This window comes from Narcine bancroftii, chromosome 3 (assembly GCF_036971445.1).
Source record: "Narcine bancroftii isolate sNarBan1 chromosome 3, sNarBan1.hap1, whole genome shotgun sequence".
NCBI lineage: Eukaryota > Metazoa > Chordata > Chondrichthyes > Torpediniformes > Narcinidae > Narcine > Narcine bancroftii.
In genome coordinates, this window is record NC_091471.1 from 371,059,773 (window position 1) to 371,082,680 (window position 22,908).

General features: G+C 38.3%; 1 protein-coding gene across 3 annotated transcripts in view; it reads right to left on the reverse strand.

Annotated features, from left to right (window-relative positions):
* Positions 1–22,908, reverse strand: part of LOC138759603 (uncharacterized) — a 374,892-nt gene that overhangs the window by 308,855 nt on the left and 43,129 nt on the right. For all 3 annotated transcript variants that reach the window (XM_069930320.1, XM_069930319.1, XM_069930317.1), the window contains exons 7-8: positions 20,397–20,550; positions 6,408–6,531 (exon numbers count right to left, since the gene is read on the reverse strand). In XM_069930320.1, the coding sequence (XP_069786421.1) occupies positions 6,408–6,531; positions 20,397–20,550 (278 nt within the window). The remainder of the gene's footprint in view (positions 1–6,407; positions 6,532–20,396; positions 20,551–22,908) is intronic.

Consider the following 22,908-nt stretch of genomic DNA (forward strand, 5'->3'; position numbering starts at 1 on the left):
GCGATGCATTGCCTGTTGTAGCGGTGGCGATACATTGCCTGTTGTAGCGGTGGCGATACATTGTACTCTGCCTGTTGTAGCGGTGGCGATACATTGCCTGTTGTAGCAGTGGCGATACATTGCCTGTTGTAGCAGTGGCGATACATTGCCTGTTGTAGCAGTGGCGATGCATTGCCTGTTGTAGCGGTGGCGATACATTGCCTGTTGTAGCGGTGGCGATACATTGTACTCTGCCTGTTGTAGCGGTGGCGATACATTGTACTCTGCCTGTTGTAGCAGTGGCGATACATTGCCTGTTGTAGCGGTGGCGATACATTGCCTGTTGTAGCAGTGGCGATACATTGCCTGTTGTAGCAGTGGCGATACATTGCACTCTGCCTGTTGTTGCAGTGGCGATACATTGTACTCTGCCTGTTGTAGCAGTGGCGATACATTGTACTCTGCCTGTTGTAGCAGTGGCGATACGTTGTAGCGGTGGCGATACATTGTACTCTGCATGTTGTAACAGTGGCGATACTTTGTACTCTGCCTGTTGTAGCAGTGGTGATACATTGTACTCTGCCTGTTGTAGCAGTGGCGATACATTGTACTCTGCCTGTTGTAGCAGTGGTGATACATTGTACTCTGCTTTAAGTGCAGCCTAATCTTGTCCCACATTTCAACAGAGTAAGAATTTCTACCCTCTTATTCAAATACTCTTATTCAAATATCAATCACTAAGATTAATGAACATCACACAATGAAAATGATCATTTCAGTCATGACTCAGGAAAATGAAAATGTAACAATTTCACAAGATAATTGCAATGATTCAATGTCAGCCACAGGCATTAAACGGACAAGAATTAAATCTTGAAATAACATGCAAATAGCTTCAATGTGTATTAAATTCACCCAGGCCTCCTGCTAATCATTGCAGATTTCTAAGATTCCTGTAATCAGTCTAAAAAAGATTTGTGCTTTCTGATTGACCTTTATACTTTCTCTGTTTGTATCCTGGTTATTTTTCAAGTGATTAGTACCAAACTCATTGAAGTCAGACGGACATTCTGAATGTTTGCTCATTTTTCACATCGTTCAACTTTTTGATCCTTTCTCTCCCCACCTATGGTTCTCACATATCCTTGCTCATTATCTCTGCATCTCACCTTCACCTATGGACCTGCCTCCTCTCCCTCCGAGATCAACCCATGCTGCAATAGTCAAGGTTAATGTAACTCCAGCGCCACTTCTCCGGGGAGCTGGCGAAGATGGCGCTGGAATTCAGAAAAAGGTTGTAGAACTTATAACCACTGCAAAAACAATTGCACGCAGGCACACAACTGAATCAATGTCGCTACGGGAATTGACTGAGCCAGCATTGCGAGTCAGACCACGGTAAAACAATTGGCTCACAAATATGCTAGGTTAATTTCTTCATCGAGTGAAGAGGAAGAAGGAAGAGATGAAGACGCAGAAATGTATGAAGAAATGGAGGGAGTGGAAACAGAGGAGAAGAACTCCAGTTTATTCAAGTTATGGAAGAAACAAAGTTTGAATACTCTGAAGTTAAACTTAAAGGTACAGGTTCTTTAGTTCAGACCTCCTTAATTATGAATTGGATGGATAAAATGATTAAACATATGGATGCACAATTTTTGTCTGTTAGATCTTATGCTAATACACAAATTCAATATCTCAAGGGTGAAATTAATTTTATTAAACAAGAAATGGCAAACTATGCTAAAACTGTGGATAAGGTTAAAGTTGAAGTCCAGAAAATTGAAGAAGATATACAAGATTATTGTATCTTTACACTGTTCTATTCCAAAACAATGAATAAAATGGAAAATTCTTTTATGATTTCAAAGGAAAGAACATTTACGAAAAAATTATGTGTTAGATAATCATATCGGCATAAATAATGTTAAAATTGTTGAGTTGCTTGAAGATTTTGGACCCAATTCAGTACAATTCTTTCAAAAATGAATTCTGGAGCTTATGGGCCTTGAAAACTTTCAGAATGGATTGGAACTTCATAGACCACATAGAGCTAATAGAAAGAAACCATTCCCGGGACAAGCACCACACTCAATTCTGATTAAATATTTACATTATCAAGATAAAGAAATTATATTAAGATTGACAGTCCAAAATGCCAGAAAACAACAAGGCCCTTTAATAGTGGTGTGACAGATTATGTTGTGTTTGTATTGTGTATAGATATGTTTTTGGGAGATAAATTGGGGAAGGTTTTTTTTTTAAAGTGTAGGTCACATACAAACGCTAAAATAGATCTTATTTAAAATTCTGAAGCTCTGCTCATGATAGACAGGCCAGCTCCAAGAGCCTTTGCAAAAACTTTGGAGAGTGCCCAAGAGACTTCACTAATGGATTGTTGTTTACAAAAGGCAACAGATGAAAGAACCAGCGTCGAACATAGCCAATAAATGTGGAACCTCCACAGGTCAATCGACTCTGGAGTATATAAAGAGCCCAAAACCAGACTGCAGGCAAACTGTGAAGAACTAAAATCAGTAAAGAGACCAAGACAGAGAATGCAGTACGTGGGAAAGAAATAATGGCTATTAATGGAACAGAGAAGGAGGATTCTTCCCAACCCATAACTGCAGGTTCTGACTCAATACCCCTCTCATATGATCACAGTAAAGGAGATATGGGAAGTGATTTATTAAGTCTCAATCACAAGGGATCATACAAAAGAAACGAGAAGCACAAGGTAAAAAGTGATGGATAAGTAGGAGGCATACGAGATTAGAAGACATCATTCAGCGACCCCTGAACAAATAGCCAACCAAATCTGTCAAAGGGAGTTGGGGGCACCTGGCTGCAATTACAGAGGCTAGTTAAAATATATGGACTACATCCATTAGATGTAGTGCAGGTTATTAGTGTGTGGGTCACTACCCAAGGATAAGAACTCCAGATTCAAGTACAAGGAGTGCTGGGCGAAGGTCACAATGTGGAGGCAGGTTGGGCAATTATCCAAAGAAGGCTGGAGGAAATAGGACCTGGAAGGGCAGAATGGTCCAAAAGAGAATCCTGCCAACAAAAAGGTACTGAGGGTAACCAGGAATTTTGACGAGCATTTGAAAACAGTCAGGTTAGAGAATGCTGATATGCCCCTGAATTAATTGATAAAAGTAACTTTGGACTCTTGAAGCATGTTATCTGGGCTGAAAGCTGTAATAGCCAAAACTTTAAAGCTAATTCTTCCAATGTGGAACCTGCGTGGAACCACTGATGCTGATGCACAATCAGTTGAACCTACTGGAACAAGACTCCCAGTTTTTGTAAAGAGTGGTTTGGCAAGCTGAAGTCTTCCAACAAGATCCCAGAAGGTGACAGATCCAAAAGGTACCTGGAAAATGCAGCAAACTAAGATACTGGCCTGGAACATGCAGAGTACAATACAGATGACAGCGACCATCAGACAAACTTGATGATAGTGGTGAGGAACTGATGAAACAATTTAAGTATCTGGGAAAAAAAGTGAATGGAAGTCCTACTGGAGGCAGCAAAAAATGAGAAGAACCCACCACTTCTTGGCTTCATTAGTGATTATAGCTTTATGCCATCAAAGTGGGGATGGAATTCATGAGGGTGGGTGGTTATGATATTGATTGTCTGATGGAGACCTGAGCCAAAATAACATGCTAACTACAGAGATTTAGAATTGATGCTCTTACAAACCTAAAACAGAGGCTATTAAGGTGGTTAGACAACCAACCACTGTGGAGAAGTTGATAACATCCTGGAGATCTGGAACTTTAATCAAAATTGAACAGACTCTTATAGCCCAGTCAACTCATTCGCTCAATGACCTTCTAAAGAGAGGTCATGAATCAAAGGATGTAAGAACTTTAAACAAGGATCAAAAGTCTTCCAGAAACTGAGGACAGCTTTGTGTACTTCTCCCATCTCTGTGTTGGAATAGTCTTAGTTTTGAATCAAAGTGTTAGAATTATCATAGTATTAAGGTCATTTAGATGTATTTGGCTATATAACTACAAAGAACAACTTTAATATGTAACTGAAATACCATTAAAAGAAGCTTGAATTCTAATAAAGGAACCTTCCATTAAAAGAAGCTTGAATTCTAATAAAGGAACCTTAAGTATGCACCACACTTGACTACTGATTCGTCCATTATCCACTAGAACAAGCTCCTACAAACTCCAACACTGGAAAAGAAATTTGAAGATTGCAGGACGCAAACATTTCAAGAATTTCCTTTGGAAATGACAATGGTGGGCTTGAATTATTAGGAAAGGCTGGAGAGACTTTGACCTCTCGCTGGAATAGAGGAGGCTGAGGGAGGACCTCACACTTTTTCCTTTTATTTGCCCCTGTGCTCCACTATTTTAAATTTGTAATCACACAATTCACATCTGATTAAAGTGCACATTCCAGATTTTATTCAAAGTTATTTGTATACATTTTGGTTTGACCATGTAAAAATCACAGCACATTTTATGCATATATGTATAAAATATATAAAAAATATTTCAAGGCACCATAATATTTGGTACAAAGCAACAGAATGCATTTGAAAATAGTCACCTTTAGTTCTTTGTTGTATATCATGATTAGTTGAAGTCTGTGATTCAGAGACATCACCAGGTGCTGAGCATCTCCTCTGGTTGATATTCTGCCAGGCCTCTACCGCAGCCATCTTCAGCTCCTCTTGTTTCAGGGGCTTTCCCCCTTAAATTTTCTCTTCAGCATATGGAAAGCATGCTCTTTTTTAAATTTTTTTTTCACACAATAAACCATACTGACCAAAATACATACAGACATTTTTCTCTTGAATATATAGTGTCATTTTCTCTCCTTTTTCTCCCCCTCCCTTCCCTCCCTCCCTCTCCCCCCTTCCCATTTATTCAAAGTTCAATCTATAAGATACATTAAATCCATTAAACAATGTCATCACTTAATAAAATAAACCAAAAATTTTTATCTTTTACTTTTATATACTGAGTCAGTTCATTTCGTTGTCTTCTCTTTCTGTCATTTTAGGTGGTGGAGGTTCATGGTAGGATTTCTCTATTGTGTTTCATGTATGGTTCCCATATTTGTTCGAATACTGTGATGTTATTTCTTAAATTATATGTTATTTTTTCTAATGGAATACATTTATTTATTTCTATGTACCATTGTTGTATTCTCAAGTTGTCTTCTGATTTCCAGGTTGACATAATACATTTTTTTGCTCCAGCTAGGGCTATCATAATAAATCTTTTTTGTGCTCCATCCAAATCGAGTCCAAATTCTTTATTTCTTATATTACTTAGAAGGAAGATCTCTGGGTTTTTTGGAATATTGCTTTTTGTGATTTTATTTAATATCTGGTTTAGATCTTCCCAAAATTTTTCCACTTTCGAAAGCATGCTCAATTGGATTTAGATTGGGTGACTGACTTGGCCATTCAAGATTTTTCCAATTTTTCACTTTGCAAAACACCTTTGTTGCAGTATGTTTGAGATGATTGTCTAGCTGTAGGATGAAGCACTGCCCAATGAGTTTGGAGGCATATGATTGAACTTGAGCAGGTTTCAAAATACCTCAGAATTCATTTTGCTATTGCCATAAGCAGTTACATCAGCGGTTCTCAAACATTTTTTTCCAATCCCATCCCACTTTAAGTCATCCCTATGCCATTGTGCTCTGTGATTAGTAAGGGATTGATTCAGATGGTACGTGAGTGGAAAGAAAAAGTGTGACAACCACTGTTTTAATTGTACCTCATTGACTCGTTATGTGCATGGTTTCATAACTCCAAAGCAAATGGGCCAATAACAATTTTTCTCAAGCAAAATATTTCAGTAACATTTGGGTACAGAGCAGTGATTCTCAACCTTCCCTTCCCACTCACATATCACATTCCCTTACTAATGACAGAGCATGATGGCATAGGGGTTACTTAAAGTGGTATGTGAATGGAAAGAAAAAGGTTGAGAGCTACCTACATGGTCAAAATCGGTACGAATAACCTTGAATAAAATCTGGAATGTGCACTTTAATCACGTAACGTGTTTGATTACAAATTTGAAAGTGTGGAGAAGAAGGGCAAATGTCAAGTGTGTTTGTTCCCAACATCATGGAGGGAATCATGAGGGGAATCAAGAGTAAACAGTCATTGTATGTTTCCAAAGGTAGAGGAATTTTGCACTAGAAAGCATAGAATTAAAGAGAGGGAGGTGTGGCAGAAAAACAATATAATTGTAACATTCAGAAGGCATTTAAACAGATACATGGATAGGAAAGCTTTCAAAGGATATGGGCCAAACAAAGGTCAATAGGACTAGCTTGGGAAAGTAACTTGATTAGCATGGATAAGTTAGACCCAAGGAATTAAATCCATGCTGTAAAAATCCATGATACTAAAATGTAAAAAAAATTCATACCTGTCCGAGGCTCTACAGTTCTGTTAGCGAGATCGTCAACGAAAACAAATTTTCCACCACCAAAGTCAATCTTGTAATCAGACAAATAGAGCAATGAAGTGTAGTCAAATGATCCGTATGTCACCTGTGGAAGACATTGGGAAGCAGATCATATTTAATTCAATTTGCATTTCCCTGTAGTTCAATAGTTATAGATATACTGGAGATGTATCTCAGAGTTGAAAATATGCTGCACGCTGTTATGTACTAGACTAGCAGCAATAGAAATTCACCAAGACAATGGTATCTTCAAGATCATTATTTTTATTAATGACTATTAATAAAATAAAATCTTACTCAACATTAAACTTAACCCCACTATGCAAAAATGTATATATTGGTGTGTGTGGCAAAGCACAAACCATTACAGATTAAGCTCAAGTTTGAAGAGATGATTTGAAAGTTCAGTCTCCGAAAGCTTTTGTGTTGAAACTCAAAGTCTTTACTGCTGTTCAACAGCAATTATGGAGTACGTATGAGGCATTAGACTTCCCAAAACTCATGAATTTCTTATAGAGTTGTTTTCAAAGAATTGTTTCTTCCTACGAATGATTTTCTTCTCTTGCATGGAAAATTCAGAACTTGTTTTTTCTTCCACAATGATTTCTCAAACTCAGGCAAGGGGTTCATGAAGAGCCAATGTATAAATGGTCACAATGAATCTGTTCTCATTTCAAAGAGACAGCTAAAGTTGCTAACTTCCACAAAACCACTTTTTTCATGTTCTCCTTATGAAAAGGAGGAACACCAAGCAGCCTTCTTTCTCCAAAGGATTATTACTGCATTTCAATCCTGTGTGACTTACAGGATGGTCAAGCACCTCCTTCTGGTTTAAAAATGTCTCCATTTCAGTAATATGTTCTCTGAAAATGTCTTTAATCATGTGACATGACATCATTGCTTCCTTTGAAGTTTTATCTCTTCCAAAAGTATGAGTGGATAAGACTCCAAATTGTCTGCTGAGACCAGCCAGCAGAATGGTTGTCTATGTATAGCAAATACTGACTGATTTGAGTTTTCAATGGAGAAAAATCATAAGACTTTTATGAGTGTTTACAGCTTTGAATTAGCAGTCACACTGTCTCTTTAAGCAAGCTGGCTTCCAGCAGAACAATGAATAAGCAGACAAACAGTCTCCGAGATTTTTCAGTTGCCATTTCAAAAGACCGAATGTAATTATGCATGTCTGTGTGTCCCTGTGTCCATACCCAGAAAAAATATAATATATACCCAAAGATTAATATTAGCACAATTCCATCACAGTACACACTACAAACATGATGTAAACATCATCAGCAACATTCAAGATCATACCCGAGCTTATAACCAGCCAACAAAGTTTTCTATCCATTTGTCTAAATACTTTTATACTCTTCTGTTTATTAGAAATCACAGAGGATCTTTGTGATATAATTGTCTGAATGATTAAACATTTTATTTTGATGACAGCATCAAGCTAATCAGGCTGAAGTGTCTTTCACTTCACTTTTCAAATCATATGTAGGAAAAAAACATTGGGGTTATATTGCCATGGTGAAAAAAATAGGAGATCAATACAACCACATCAATCATACACTGTTCATATACTCCAAAATCTAAGTAGATGAATCAATGCAAGGAATCTGAGCTGTACAGGGCAATGACTTTCAAATAAGGACATAAAAAATCTTCAGCACTATTTGAGAGGTTTGTTTCCTCAATCAACATCAAAAGAGGTACAGATTAAAAAAAAACTGTTATCCAGAATTCAAGCAAGCAGCACCTTCAAGCAACTGGAAAAAGTCGAGGAAAATAAATAAAAAAAAACAATTTAAAATAAATTTGAGGAAAAAAAAATTTAAATAAAAGTTTAAAATTGTAAAATTAGATATTCTCTGAAGTGACATGTAAATCTTTGGTGGAGATGGGAGTAAATATTCAGCCTTAGTCGTGCTTTGTTTGCAGCAGCTATTTGAATAAAATGGCATTGCAAATTTGAAAAGCTCGATCAGTGGTTCTCAACCTTTTTCTTTCCACTCACATACCACTTTAAGTATTCCCTATGCCATAGGTCATTAGTAAGGGATTGCTTTAGGTGGCATGTGAGTGAAAAGAAAAAGTTTGAAAACCACTGTTTTAATTGCACCTCACTGACACTTTCATAACTCCAAAGGAAATGGGCCAATGACAATTTTTCTCAAGCAAAATATTTCAGTAACAATTGGGTCTCGAGCAGTGATTCTGAACCTTCCCTTGCCACTCACATACCACCTTAAGCACTTAAGGCATAGAGATTAGTTAAAGTGGTATGTGACTGGAAAGAAAAGGGTTGAGAAACACTGAGGATGCCACTTGCCATTGGGGTAACTCTCTAAAAGTATAAGTAAATATTAGTAAGGACTTATCTATAAGCGTGGGGTGGGGGGGTTAATTATAGTTATTGTTCATCTTTAGGGTGGCTTTGTGCAGAGGGAGCAGCGATTCAATAACCATATAACCATTTGCAGTACAGAAACAGGCCAGTTCGGCCCTTCTAGTCCATGCCAAACAATTTCTCCCACCATTCATCACCATCAAATGATTTCAAAGAATGTGACTGAAAATAAAGCAAAATGCTTTAAGGTTTATACATTAATACAAGTGAAATTTAGTCAGTGTAGGTATAGTACTTTTGTCTTTTAAACTGTTTATTCTTAATCTTAATGCAGGTGTATTAGTTAGGTACTGTAGGAGTAAGTCTCAAGCAACCAGAAGACTCACTTAAATGGCATCTACCAATCGCAGAAGATGCCAGGTACCAAGGAGTTTTTTTATTACAGTCATATTACACCTTTGTTAGTCAATCACATTCCCTTTATTTTCTTCATTCCAACAATACGTGCACTTAAAAAAAAACCACTCCGAATGGCAGAGCTTGGAATGCAGGTAGCTTTGTTAAAATGCAAATCTGCTTTTCTGTCAACTGGTATCAGCAATCCTCCACATTGAACGCCCAATATGGAATTTGAGAAATTTTGAAGAGAAAGTCAACATTTCCAGAGCACAAACTGGCAGACCGAACAGTCTCTTTGTAACTGGTTTATAATAGTGATACTGTACATTCAGCACAAAATGTTGTGAAAAGTGAAACACTTAAAAGCAATGGGTAATTCAGAGTCCTGGTATGTCCCAGAAATGGCATCGCACTCAATGTTAGCGAAGATTATTAGTTGCATTCCACTGAAAGAATGTTCAGCAACTGAATTTCCAAGTAAGTGCATTTCAAGAATTCCAACAAATTGGGATCAACGAAAACTTCATGATTTATCTTAAATTCTCTCTGGCTATTGTCATCCTTGATTCTGCTCTGCACAAGAACCACAATTCCTGTACAATAGAAAATATGCATATACAGTAAAAGCCCCAGTATTCTGCATCTATGGGGCTTGGTAGGTGCAGGCTAAATGAATTTTCCTGCTGCTTGAGATTGCATATCGGTGATTGACGAACTACCTGTTAGGGAGTGCCAATTTTAAACTTGCGTATTTCTTTACCTATTTATTTTCCCTGATTTTTTTTTGCCAGTTGCTGGTTGTTTGAATTCCAGATAATGAGGATTTTACTGTGTATATTTTTAAATGGCTGCAGAGTTTAAGCCTTGTGATAACATTCAAAGAAGCTTTCTTGTAAAAATAGAAAATTTGGAAAATGCTGGAAACTCAAGACATACAAGCTTTCAAGTACAGATTCTGGAATGTGTTCGAGGTAGGATTATGATGCAGGGAGAGCAAGGAAGTGGAAGAGAAATTTGTGATCCGATATGCTGGTAAAGCACTCCTCCACTTTGGCCCCTTTGTCCTCTGTCTCATACACTGTTCTGGTAATGTTTAATAGATGATCAAGAGTCACCTTTCAATTTGGCACATCATTCTACTTGAATCAATGTTCATTAACTTCCCATCACAACCACTGAACCCATTTTTCAGACAGTAGCAACTAGATATGAACCTTGCACTCCAGTCACAATTACCAGTAACTATTCTTTACTTGCTCCAAGTTCATCAGCCTTTGCTTTGCATCATCATACCTTTCCTGTATTCTCACCAATTACAAATCTTCTCTTCCTGTTCCTTATCTCTCACATCCTCAGACATCATTTACATTCTCATACTTTATTATATGTCAAACTTTCCTAGTTCTGATGAAGGCTCTGTGACCTGAAGTATCAATTCTGTTCCTCTCTCCATAGATGCTACTGCAATAGAGAATGCAGCATTTTCTAGTTTTATTTCAGATTTCAAAATACAGCAGAGTTTTGATTAAAAAATCATTGCTGCTTTAAATTCCTTAATAAAATGAGAAATACTTGACCTAGATTGGGATGATTATTTACCCTGCATCTATATCCACTCTGGCTTTCTAATCTCATTATTGAGCAAGGTGTCCGGCATTTTAAGTGCCTAAAGGCAAATTTAGAAAGTTTGCATCTGATGGGTTCTTCATTTACATAACATAACATAACAATTACAGCACGGAAACAGGCCATTAGGCCCTTCTAGTCCGCACCGAACCAAACACCCCTTTCTAGTCCCACCTCCCTGCACAATGCCCATAACCCTCCATCTTCTTCTCATCCATAGACCTGTCCAACCTTTTCTTAAATAATACAATTGACTCCGCCGCCACTATTTCTCCCGGAAGATGATTCCACACAGCTACCACTCTCTGAGTAAAGAAGTTCCCCCTCATGTTACCTCTAAACCTCTGCCCCTTAATTCTTAACTCATGTCCTCTTGTTTTAAACTTTCCTCCTCTTAATGGAAATAGTCTATCTACATCCATTCTGTCTATCCCTTTCATAATCTTAAATACCTCTATCAAATCCCCTCTCAACCTTCTACGCTCCAAAGAATAAAGACCCAATCTGTCCAATCTCTCCCCATACTCCAGATGCTTAAACCCAGGCAACATTCTGGTAAACCTTCTCTGCACTCTCTCCACTCTGTTTATATCCTTCCTATAATTAGGCGACCAGAACTTTTCTTGATCACCTTCTGACTCTTACTTGTTCTCTCACTTATTTATAAAATCTTGAACAATAGTTTCCAAATAAAAATCAAGAACACAAAAAAACTTTTCAAAAGACTGCAGGAGCTGGAAATAGGAAAAAAAAAGATGAAAATACTCAACAAGTCCAACAGCATGTGTGGAAAGAGAGAATCTGCAAACCCAAAACATCGAATGCTTCCCATATCACAGATGCTGCCCGACTTGCTGAGTTTCCTCCAGCTTTTTCCATTTTGTTGGACAGCAAGAAATACTCCAGTTTTCTCACTCAGTAATCCAATGTTGCATGCAATTCTTCATTAGGCCATCTGTGAATAGCTGCCAGGTGACTAAAGGGCAAGCAGTATGTTGAAATCAAACTGCAAATTTCTGAGGCAGTGTTTCTCCACATCTGATTAAAAAAAACTCACAAACTAGGTTGACAAGCATCTTAAAATTTATACTTGATTGCAGCTCTTTGTGATTTACACACAAATAGAACCAGTGCAAATAACTGTTGAAACTGAATGACCAAGAGAGATTATTTGCTTACAGCACAAAAGAAATTTCAGGAAATAATTATTTGTTTTCCTTTCGGGCCATTACTTGGCAATCAGAATAATATGAAATGGTGCAGTCTGATGACTACTTATCAACATAACAGAATTCATAATTATATCTTTGACATTCATATACAAAAGGATAAGGATGTATTTCACAGAATGCCTGGAAAAATTGGACTTTGTTTCTGCTAAAATGAATACATCAAGATAATCAAGAGGCATATTTAATCTTTTCAACTTATTTTAATATTTAAGGATCAAAGATTCTCATCAGCAAAACCAACCAAAACTCAAACATTCCGCCTCATCCAAAAATTGTGAAACCAGTTACTGAGCAATATCACAGCAAGGACAATCAACCAATCGAATTATCCTTGATGCCAGTGTTTCTACTTGCTAGTAAAGTGGTAATGCCACATTAATAATTTTCTTCCATCATATACTGCTTACAAATCATGGACTGAGAATGAAATGCAATTGAAATATTTTAATTCTTATTTCAAACCACCAAAATTGCTTGTTGGTTTTGACATGCATCACCTCTCATGCTAATACAAGCAGAACAGTTAAAATTATAGTATTATAACATCCAATTTGCAAGTAGTAGGCTTATTTTTTTTCAGAACGGTAGAAGCTGATTACAGCTATTTCAACCCATGCCACCCAATTACACCCAAATTAACCAACAACCCTGAACGTTTTGGAGGGTGGGAGGAAACCAGAGCGCCTTGGAGAAACCCACTCAGATACAAGAAGAATGTCAAACTCCTTTATATGCAATACACAAAAGTACTGGAGAAACTCAGAAGATTACGCAGCATCTGTAGGGTGGAAAGGTGTTGGTCAAGATATAAGCAAAAAGCAATCGCCTTAATAAAAAAAGGTGGGGGGGAAATGAGTGGGGATGGAGGGAGGCCAGGAAGGGGGGATGGAGGGAGGCCAGGAAGGGGGGGGGGGAGATGAGGGGGAAAGCACAGGCTAACAGGTGGATATTGATAGGAGGGGAAAAGAGAAAAAAGGTGAGGCGACAGAGAGTGGGTAGCTCTCTGAATGGAGAGGGAAGGGAAGGAGTGGGGATCTGTAAGAGAGGAGACAAAGGGGAGGAGGCTAATTGATATTGGAGATGTCGATGTTAATGTCATCTGGTTGGAAAGTGCCCAGAAATTATATTAGGTGTTGTTCCTCTAATTTGCAGGTAGCCTTGGTTTGGTAGTGCATGAGACCCTATATATGTTGGTGTGGAAATGATAACTGGACTTAAAATAGTTGGTCAGTGGATGGTCCCAGTTATTGAATAGGACAGTGCAAATGTGGTCAATGTGTCCAGTCTCTCTCATGTGGAGGAGAGCACAATGGGAAAACCATGTGCAGTAGATGAGCCCTGCAGATTCACAAGTAAAATGTGGCTTAAATTGAAAGGACTATTTGTGGCCCCAAATGTTGGTGAGAGAAGAGGTGTGGGCACAAGTGTAGCATTTCTTGTGAGGCCCCAAATGGTGGTAAAGCCTTGATCTCTGCCAAGGCCTTCCAAACTTGGGCTGAATTTTATATTTTCAATTTGCAAATTGCACAGTTTATGTGAATTGTGCTAGTTTTGACAGATGCAATATCCCTTTTAGAAGGTTGAAAAATTATTCTGATTCTGCCCTGTTAGCATCTTTCAACAAACTTTGAAGTATTACCCGAAGATTCAAGTAATTCCGATACGATAAAATACCGTGCTTCATTGAGATTTGCGTTCCACATTCTTATCAGTTTAAGCAGAGAAAATGACAACTAGAAGTTGTATTTTAAAGGGTAATGACAAATAATCTTCAATAAAATATTATCAAAACTATTTTGCTGGTGAGCCACATAAGCAGATGTTGGAACATATAATTAAAAGAAGCATTCTGACAGATAGCCTTCAGATGTTCAACAAGAAGTTTTAGAGTGCATAAAAATACAGTGGCAAAAAGCAGAAAAATTACATTTAGGAATGATCAAGAGGACAGAATTGGAGTCAAATCTATAGTTCTGGAGGACGTTGCATAGAAAGTCAGAGAGAGAGAGAGCTCTGAAGGAATTCTAAAATGTCGATCATTAATTTATAAATCAGAAAATTACCTGATCATGATGTGAATGAGCAAACTTGGGAACTTCAGTGATTAGAACTGATGCAAGTTTGGACAAAAATTTTGAATGATTCCAAATTTACAGGTAGTATGACAGGTGACCAAAAATACACTGAGATATGCAAATCTGGAATTAAAACAAAGCTTCAGTGAGGGTGCAGTAGAGAGGATGAGCTAAGTGAAGTCGAGGGATAGGGAATGTGCAACATCTCAGATTCAGACTTAGTGTCAGAGTACATACTTCACATATAACCCTGAGATACTTTTTCCTGCAGATGAGGCAGAATTATCATTTATTGGTACTGCAAAAAAAATGTACATAACATACACATGTGAACAAATAAAGAACTGTTAACAGATAAAGAAATGTTAACAAACTGACTGTGCAATATGGAAAGAATAAAAACAAAATCAATAAAGTGGATGAGTCCTTAAATGAGTCCCTGGTTGAGTTTGTTGTTGGGGAGTCCAGTGGCAGAGGGGTAGCTGCTGTTCCTGAACCTGGTGGTGCGAGTCTTGTGGCACTGATACCTCTTTCCTGAGGGTAACAGCAAGAACAGGGTGGTGTGGATCCTTGACGATTGCAGCTGCTCTCTGACAGCAGTGTTCCTTTAGATGTTTTTGAAGGTGGGGACGGTTTTGCCCATGATGTCCTGGGCTGTGTCCACTACCTTTTGCAAGGCTTTATGCTCAGGGGTATTGGTGTTCCCATATCAGACAGTGATGCAGTCAGTCAGCACACTTTCCACAACATATTTGTAGAAATTTGCCAGGGTTTATGATGTCATACCAAACCTTCACAAATTCCTGAGGAATTAGAGGCACTGATCTGCTTTCTTCACAATGCCATTAATGCGTTGAGTCCAGGATAGATCCTCCAAGATCGTGACTCTCAAGAACTTAAATTTCCTCACCTTCTCCACTTCTGATCCCACAATGATCACTGGATTGTATACCCCAGGATTTCCCTTCCCGAAGTCAACAATCAGCTCCTTGGTTTTAGTGACATTCATTTTTGTTTGTGCGCCATTCAGCCAAGTTTTCAACCTCTCTCCTGTATGCTGACACATCCCCATCCTTTATACAACCCACCACTGTGGTATCGTCAGCAAATTGGTCGATGGTGTTACTGTACTGAGCCACACAGCGATATGTGTAAAGTCAGGGCAGGGGGAAAAGAATGCAGCTCTGTGGTGCTCTGGTACTGGTGGAAATTGTGGAGGAGATGTCCTTACCAATCTTCACTGATTGTGATCTGAAGTGAAGAAATCCAGGATCCAATTACATAGTGAGGTGCTGAGTCTTGTAATTTGCTGATCAGTTTTGAGGGGACGACGGTGTTCAATGCCGAACTATATTCAGTAAGGAGCATCCTGATGAATGCATCTTTATCATCCAGGGCTTTGTGTAGACCCAGTGAGATGGCATCTGCCATAGACCTGTTACTACAATAGGTGAACAAAGACGATAGACAATTTTGCACATTTGCAGGCATGGAAATCGAGTCAGCAATCAGGAAAGGTTCTAAAGCCAATTTTTCCAACATTTTCCAAAATAAATTCTGCTCATTAGTATGGATTCTTGATAATTTGTCTAATAACCCTAATAACAGAGGATTCTGAGTTGAGAGCAGTGATGCTGACAGCTGGATGTCCTTGAAGTACATCTGGAAACTGATATTGTACTACCTTCAACAGCGATGAGGCCAAGCTTGTAAATGAGAAAATGGAGAATACCAGAAATTTGAAATAAGTAAGGAAAAGGCACCCAGGGAAAATCTCACCTGGCCCCGTTACTTTCTGCTGCCCATTTCAGAATACTCTCAATGTCTTTCAGTCTCAATGATGAGTTCTGTTATCCTACCCTCCACAATGAGGATGAATAAAATTCAGGGACACAATTAACCTGCCTTGGTTTTATTCAGAGCTCATATTTTGTGTTACGATTAATGCAATGTCATAATTGTATTGAAACAGCACACACTACTGAGCCCGACTAAAGAAGTGGATGGCAGGGTGTGAAGTTGGGGAATGCAGAAAAATTAGAAGGAGCTCTGAAGTGCACACGGTAAACTTCAGTGCTTCAACTCTGAGAAAAAGGCAAGGCTTAAAGCAAAAGTTTTTTAAATTTTTTTAAATTTTTCACACTATGAACCATACTGACCAAAATACACACAAACATTTCCCTCTTGAATGTAGTGTCATTTTCTCCCCTTTTCCCCCCTCCCTTCTCTCCCTCCTTCACCCCCCTCACCACCCACTCAACATTCAATATATATGATACATTAAACCCATTAAACAATGTCATCACACAATGAAAATAAACAAGAAATTTGTGTCTTCTACTTTTACAGACTGGGTCAGTTCATTTCGTATTTTTCTGCTTCTGTCATTTTAGGGGGTGGAGGTCCGCGGTAGAACCTGTTATGTTCCATGTACGGTTCCCAAATTTGTTCGAATACTGTGATGTTATTTCTTAAATTATATGTTATTTTTTCCAATGGAATACATTCATTCATTTCTATGTACCATTGGCTTAAAGCAAAAGTTGATGCAGTTCATATTGGGGAAGACTTGTGGTGGACTGGTATGGGTCAAAGGTGACAGTAGGGGAAACTGCAGCACTCCGAGAGACTGTGGAAGGATCTCCTTTTTTGCTGTACACTTTTGTATTGTATGAAAATTGACTAGTACATTTGACAAGGCTACAACAGCAACCAATTGCCTGTGAACTGCATGGGTTTTCCCTGAAAGCAAGGAGAACATATATGCATGTGAAATCTCTTCTGAAGATTCTTGGAAATTTAAGCCCATCCCCACTGGGATCACCGACATAGATTATGCCCTTTCCAGCACCGAGTGTACAAGATCTATGTACGTCATCCAGAAAGGACTTCTCTACAAATAAAGTTCAAGTAGCAAGTCTCCAATAGGTCATTCACTCATTGAAAAGATTGATTCTCTCTCTCTCTCTCTCTCTCTCTCTCTCAGGGAAGTGACAATTCAAATGTCTTGTTTTTACAGTCAAAACAACAGAATCTTTCAAAGTTGAACTTCAATAGCTATCCCATTGACAATCAGCACGTCCATGACCATAAAATTTTTTAAAAGAGATGAAAATCAGGTTTAATGAATACAGATCATGAACCTCGTGCCTTCAGGTGCAGCCATGAACCTAACTATTGCTGTAACTACATGTTCATTTCCTTGTTCCCATAGGTTCAACACTGTATATGTGCATATAATATTCAGTGCAACACAGTCACAGGAATGCAAGTAGTCAAGCAAACAAATGCACAAAAGGTATTGCAAAAAAAAAGTTATAAATCAAAGTTTGTTAACTTTTCCATGCCATAAAGGCACACAAAGAGCCACTTCCATCACCTGACATCCCCACGAAAAAGAGAAGAGATGCAAAAAGAGTCCCTTCAGAGGGACCGAGTGTCTGTGAATTCGCCTTCAGCGCACCCTAAACCTCTCCAGCCGCCAAGTTTACTGTTCGACCCATTGGCAAACCAGAGCTCCTAGTTCCGAACCTCAGATATAACCAGGAAGCTTTCAGTGCCTGAGTGCACAAATCCTGGTTCCGATTCCTGGTTCCCAAGAGCCAGGATCCAGCAGCCTGCAACCTATGAGTGTCGTACAGTCATCAAGCCCCTTGCTGGTCTGCTGCATGGTCACCTTCCCTGAAGGGTGTTTTTCCCAGTTTCCTTCAGCAGAAGGGGGTGGGGGGGGTAACTTCCCAATTCTGGTGCCTTGATAATCTCCTAGAGTCCGCAACCCCTTGTGGTCCATTGCCATTTAAAGACTGTGCAGGGAAGTTGAACAAATTACATTGTCTGGCATACTCTCAAATGAATCACTAAACAGTGATTTTGTAATTAATTTGGAAATCTGTAAAGAATATTACTTATTAGGAATTCCAGAACTATCAAATGCAAACCACACTATATCTGCAATGAAAAGCTTTTGAGATTAGATTAAATGTTAAAAAAGAATATACTAGAATCACAAGTTATTAGTACATACATTCCATTACGTCTCCAATGACGTTCATCATAACATCTTGCATTGAAAGAGATAGCCATTTAACAGAATTCACAGAATAGTGAGAATTACGTTTCTTCATTTGCATGGAGTTGATGAGCACCCTTAAATGTCGCCTCAACTCCATTTGTTCTTGGCAACCAATAAGAAACAACTGCAGAACACACCTATATTCAAAGCAAAGCTCCAAAAGGCAGATGGTATCATGAAGAATGACCATATAACCATTACCGCAGGGCAACAGGCCAATTTGGCCTTCTAGTCCGCACTGATCCAAGGACCCTCCTCTCATCCCACTTACCAGCACTCTGCCCATATCCCTCCATCCCCCTTCCATCCATATACCTATCCAACTCTTTCTTAAATGACAAAATTGACCCTGCCTCCACCTCCTTTCCCGGAAGCCCATTCCACACAGTAACCCTCTCTGAGTAAAGAAGTTCCCCCTCATGTTACTCCTAAACCTTTGCCTGTCAACTCTCAACCCATGACCTCTTGTATCCATCTCTCCTACTCTCAATGGGAAAAGCCTTTCCACATCAACTCTATCTATCCCTCTCATTATCTTAAACACCTCGATCAAATCCCCTCTCAGCCTGCTATGTTCCAAGGAATAAAGACCTAATTTGCTCAATCTCTCCTATTCCAGATGCTGAAACCCAGGCAACATTTTTGTAAATCTTCTCTGCACTCTCTCCATCTTGTTAATATCCTTCCTATAAATCAGTGACCAGAACTGCACACAGTCCTCTAAATTTGGCCTCACCGATACCTTGTACAGTTTCATCATTACTTCCCAACTCCTAGATTCTATGCAGTGATTTATATCGGCAAGACTACTAAAGGCCTTGGTCACCACCCTATCCACATGCGCTCCAACCTTCAGGAAACAATCCACCGTTATTCCTAGATCTTTCTGCTCCATTGCATTCTTCAATGACCATATATGTCTTGCTTTGATTATTCTTTCCAAAATGAAGCACCTCACACTTATCAGCATTAAACTCCATCTGCCATCTTTGTGCCCACTCCTCTAAGCAGTTTAAATCCCTCTGCAATCTTTGAAAACCCTCTTCATCATCCCCACAATCCCACCTATTTTAATATCATCTGCATATTTACTAATCCAATTTACTGACCCATCCTCCAGATTATTAATATATATGACAAACAGCAACGGTCCCAATATCGAACCCTGAGGTACACCGCTTGCTCCATCCTGACAAACAATTATCTACTACTACTCTCTGGCACCTTCCTTCCAGCCACTGTTGAATCCACTTGACTATCTCCAAATCAATACCAAAGGACTTAGCCTTCCTAACTAACCTCCCATGCGGAACCTTATTGAAGGCCTTACTGAAGTCCATATAGACAACATCCACTGCTCTACCCTCATCAACATTCCTAGACACCTCTTCAAAAAATTCAACAAGATTAGTCAAACACGACCTTACACGCACAAATCCGTGTTGAGTGTCCCTGATCAGACCCTATCCCTCCATATACTATCTCTAAGAAAGCTTTCCATCAATTTACCTACCATAGATGTCAAACTTTCAGGCCGATAATTGCAAGGCTTGCTCCTCGAACTCTTTTTAAGCAAAGGAACCACATGCGCAACACGCCAATCCTCCGGCACTATACCAGTCTTTAATGAAAAATCACTGCCAGAGCCTCCGCTATTTCCTCACTAACTTCTCTCAAGGACCTGGGGAAAATCCTGTCAGGACCTGGAGACTTATCCATCTTTATATGTTTCAAAAGCACCAGTACTACCTCTTTCTTAATCATTATAGTTTCCATATTTACCCCCTTTGCTTCCTTTACCCTGCACAGTTCAATATCCTTCTCCTCAGTAAATACTGAGGAAAAGAAATTGTTCAAGACCTCCCCCATCTCTTTTGGCTCCATACACATTTGTCCTTTCTGATTCTCTATTGGACCAATTTTGTCTCCCACTTTCCTTTTCCTTTTTCTATTTACATGTTTGTAGAAACCATTTCCAAGGAAACACATTGTATTGAATACACAGCGTTACAATATAATCAAATTGCGCTCAGCATCGCACTTCACAGGCCATCAAAAATGAGGGATGGATTTTCCCTGCCCTGCAATACATTATCATGCAAACATAATCCTTATAAAAATTATACAAGCCAGAGAAATAAATGAATTATAACTGCAATGTTATCAATCCGTTGTGAAGACATTATCAAATACCTTATCAATGTGTGGATGCCAATATTCATCATGCAATGTCTTGGCTTCAGTATTGTTCATCCTTGAGAAAAACGTTGGCTTTGTGAGATGCAAGCGAGTTGAGTCAATCCCAAAAGTTTCAGCTATTACTTTCTGAATACGCCATCTCACATCACTGAAAAAGAGATAATTTTATCATGTTGTTTGAATTATAAATATACATTATATAGTGGTGGAGCATGTGGTAAATGCACCACATAACAAATATTGATTAATATACCCCTGTGGGCACAAATTAATTTTCTAATCTGTGGCTTCAAGTTTTCCTGTGAAGGACACAAGATTTGAAGTTTGAAGTCAAGGTGCATGTGCCACTGCTTCATTGCTCCAGAGTCCCAGGTCTGATCCTGATCTCAGGTGCTGTCTGAGTGTCATTGGCATGTTCTCCCTGTTAACATGTGGGCTTCTGACGTAAACAGTTTTTCTCTCACATCCCAACGACATGTTTGTCAGGTCAGTGGAAACTGTAAATTACATCCCAGTCCAGATAGGTGACAAAAGAATAAAAGATTGACAGAAATGTGAGAGAGAACAAGTTGCAAGGCCACAGAGAAAAGAGGATAGGGAACAGATACATACGATACATGACACACTTTTGATGGGATTATTCCAATCATCCTAATGCCCTCTTATTTTGTAATAAGAAGTAAATTTATTTTGTTAATTGCAAAGTTTGGACAGATGTGTGAACTTTAATTTGTAAGGGAATAACTGGCCTTAGAATCGTGATATGACAGAATTCTGTTGCACAAGGCGACCATTTGGCCCATCTTCTTTTGGCTAAACTCACTGCCCAACTCTTGGCATGTAGCCTTGTGGGTTTTGGCTCAAAGTGCCGATCTAAGCAACTGCTGCAGATACTACGTTCCTGATGCCAACACTCTCTGGCATGTATTTGTTGCTCAAATTTCTCTCAATTAATTTAAATTGAAGTCATTAACTTCTCTGGTCAGGAAAGAAAGTCCTCCTTCATTATTGAATCCACTTCAATTAAACAGCCTTCAGTTTCATTAATTTGAATAAAACAACTGCACCTGGTAAATTTCTCATAAAAAATAATTTCCAACCATTATGTGTAAATTTCTTTGCACTTACACTTTTCCAGTAACATTGTAACATAGTGAACTGCACACTCCAGTTACACTCAATACATTACATGTTTTTTTTAATTTTTTAATTTTTCACACTGTAAACCATATTGACCAAGATACAGACATTTTTCTTCTTAAATATATACAGTGTCATTTTCTCCCCCTTTTTCCCCCTCCCTTCCCTCCCTCCCTCACCCACTTCCCCATTTATTTAAAGTTCAATCTATAAGATACATTAAACCCGTTAAACAATGTTGTGACTTAATAAAAATAAACAAGAAATTTTACTGAGTCAGTTCTTTTCGTTATCTTCTCCTTCTGTCATTTTAGGTGGTGGAAGTCCATGGTAGGATTTCTCTATTGTATTTCATGTATGGCTCCCATATTTGTTCAAATATTGTGATGTTATTTCTTAAATTATATGTTATTTTTTCTAATGGAATACATTTATTCATTTCTATGTACCATTGTTGTATTCGCAAGTTGTCTTCTACTTTCCAGGTTGACATAATACATTTTTTTGCTACAGCTAGGGCTATCCTAACAAATCTTTTTTGTGCTCCATCCAAATCGAGTCCAAATTCTTTGTTTCTTATATTACTTAGGAGGAAGATCTCTGGGTTTTTTGGAATATTGCTTTTTGTGATTTTATTTAATATCTGGTTTAGATCTTCCCAAAATTTTTCCACTTTCTCACATGTCTAAATTACATGAATTGTTGTTCCCATTTCCTTTTTTACACATTTTTAATGTGACTTCCATGCCATTGTATTCAATGCCTCATCAAGGACAAATGTTCCTAAACCTAGTGAATGCTCATGAGAATATAGTGGTAGGAGGAGATTTTAATTTTTGTTTAGATCTGTTATTAGATAGGTCTTCAAGGGGAACTAATAGAAGCAGAAAAGTAAAAACAACAATGACTTTAATGAAAGATATGAACATTAGATATTTAGCGAAGTTTACATCGAACTGATAGGGATTATTCTTTTGATTCAAATCGACAGGATTCATATTCCAGAATAGACTATTTCTTACTTTCAGCACAGCTTCAAGATAGAGTATTTCAGGCAGATTATAAAGCACAAATTTTGTCTGACTATTCACCTTTAATGTTACAGATTGAAATGCCTGAAAAGGAAAAGCCAATCAATAGTTGGAGATTAAATAGCTTGCTTCTCAAAAGATCTGATTTCTGTGCCTTTGTATGTGAGAAAGACCATATGAAGGAACTGGATAAACTTGAAAGTGAGATAACTGATATGGAGAAAGATTTGCATACTCAAAGATCAGAGGAAAGAAGAAGGTTATTCATTAACAAAAAAAAAACAATCTAAACTTATAGAACAGAAAAAGCAATAATGAAAACTAAACAAAAATAC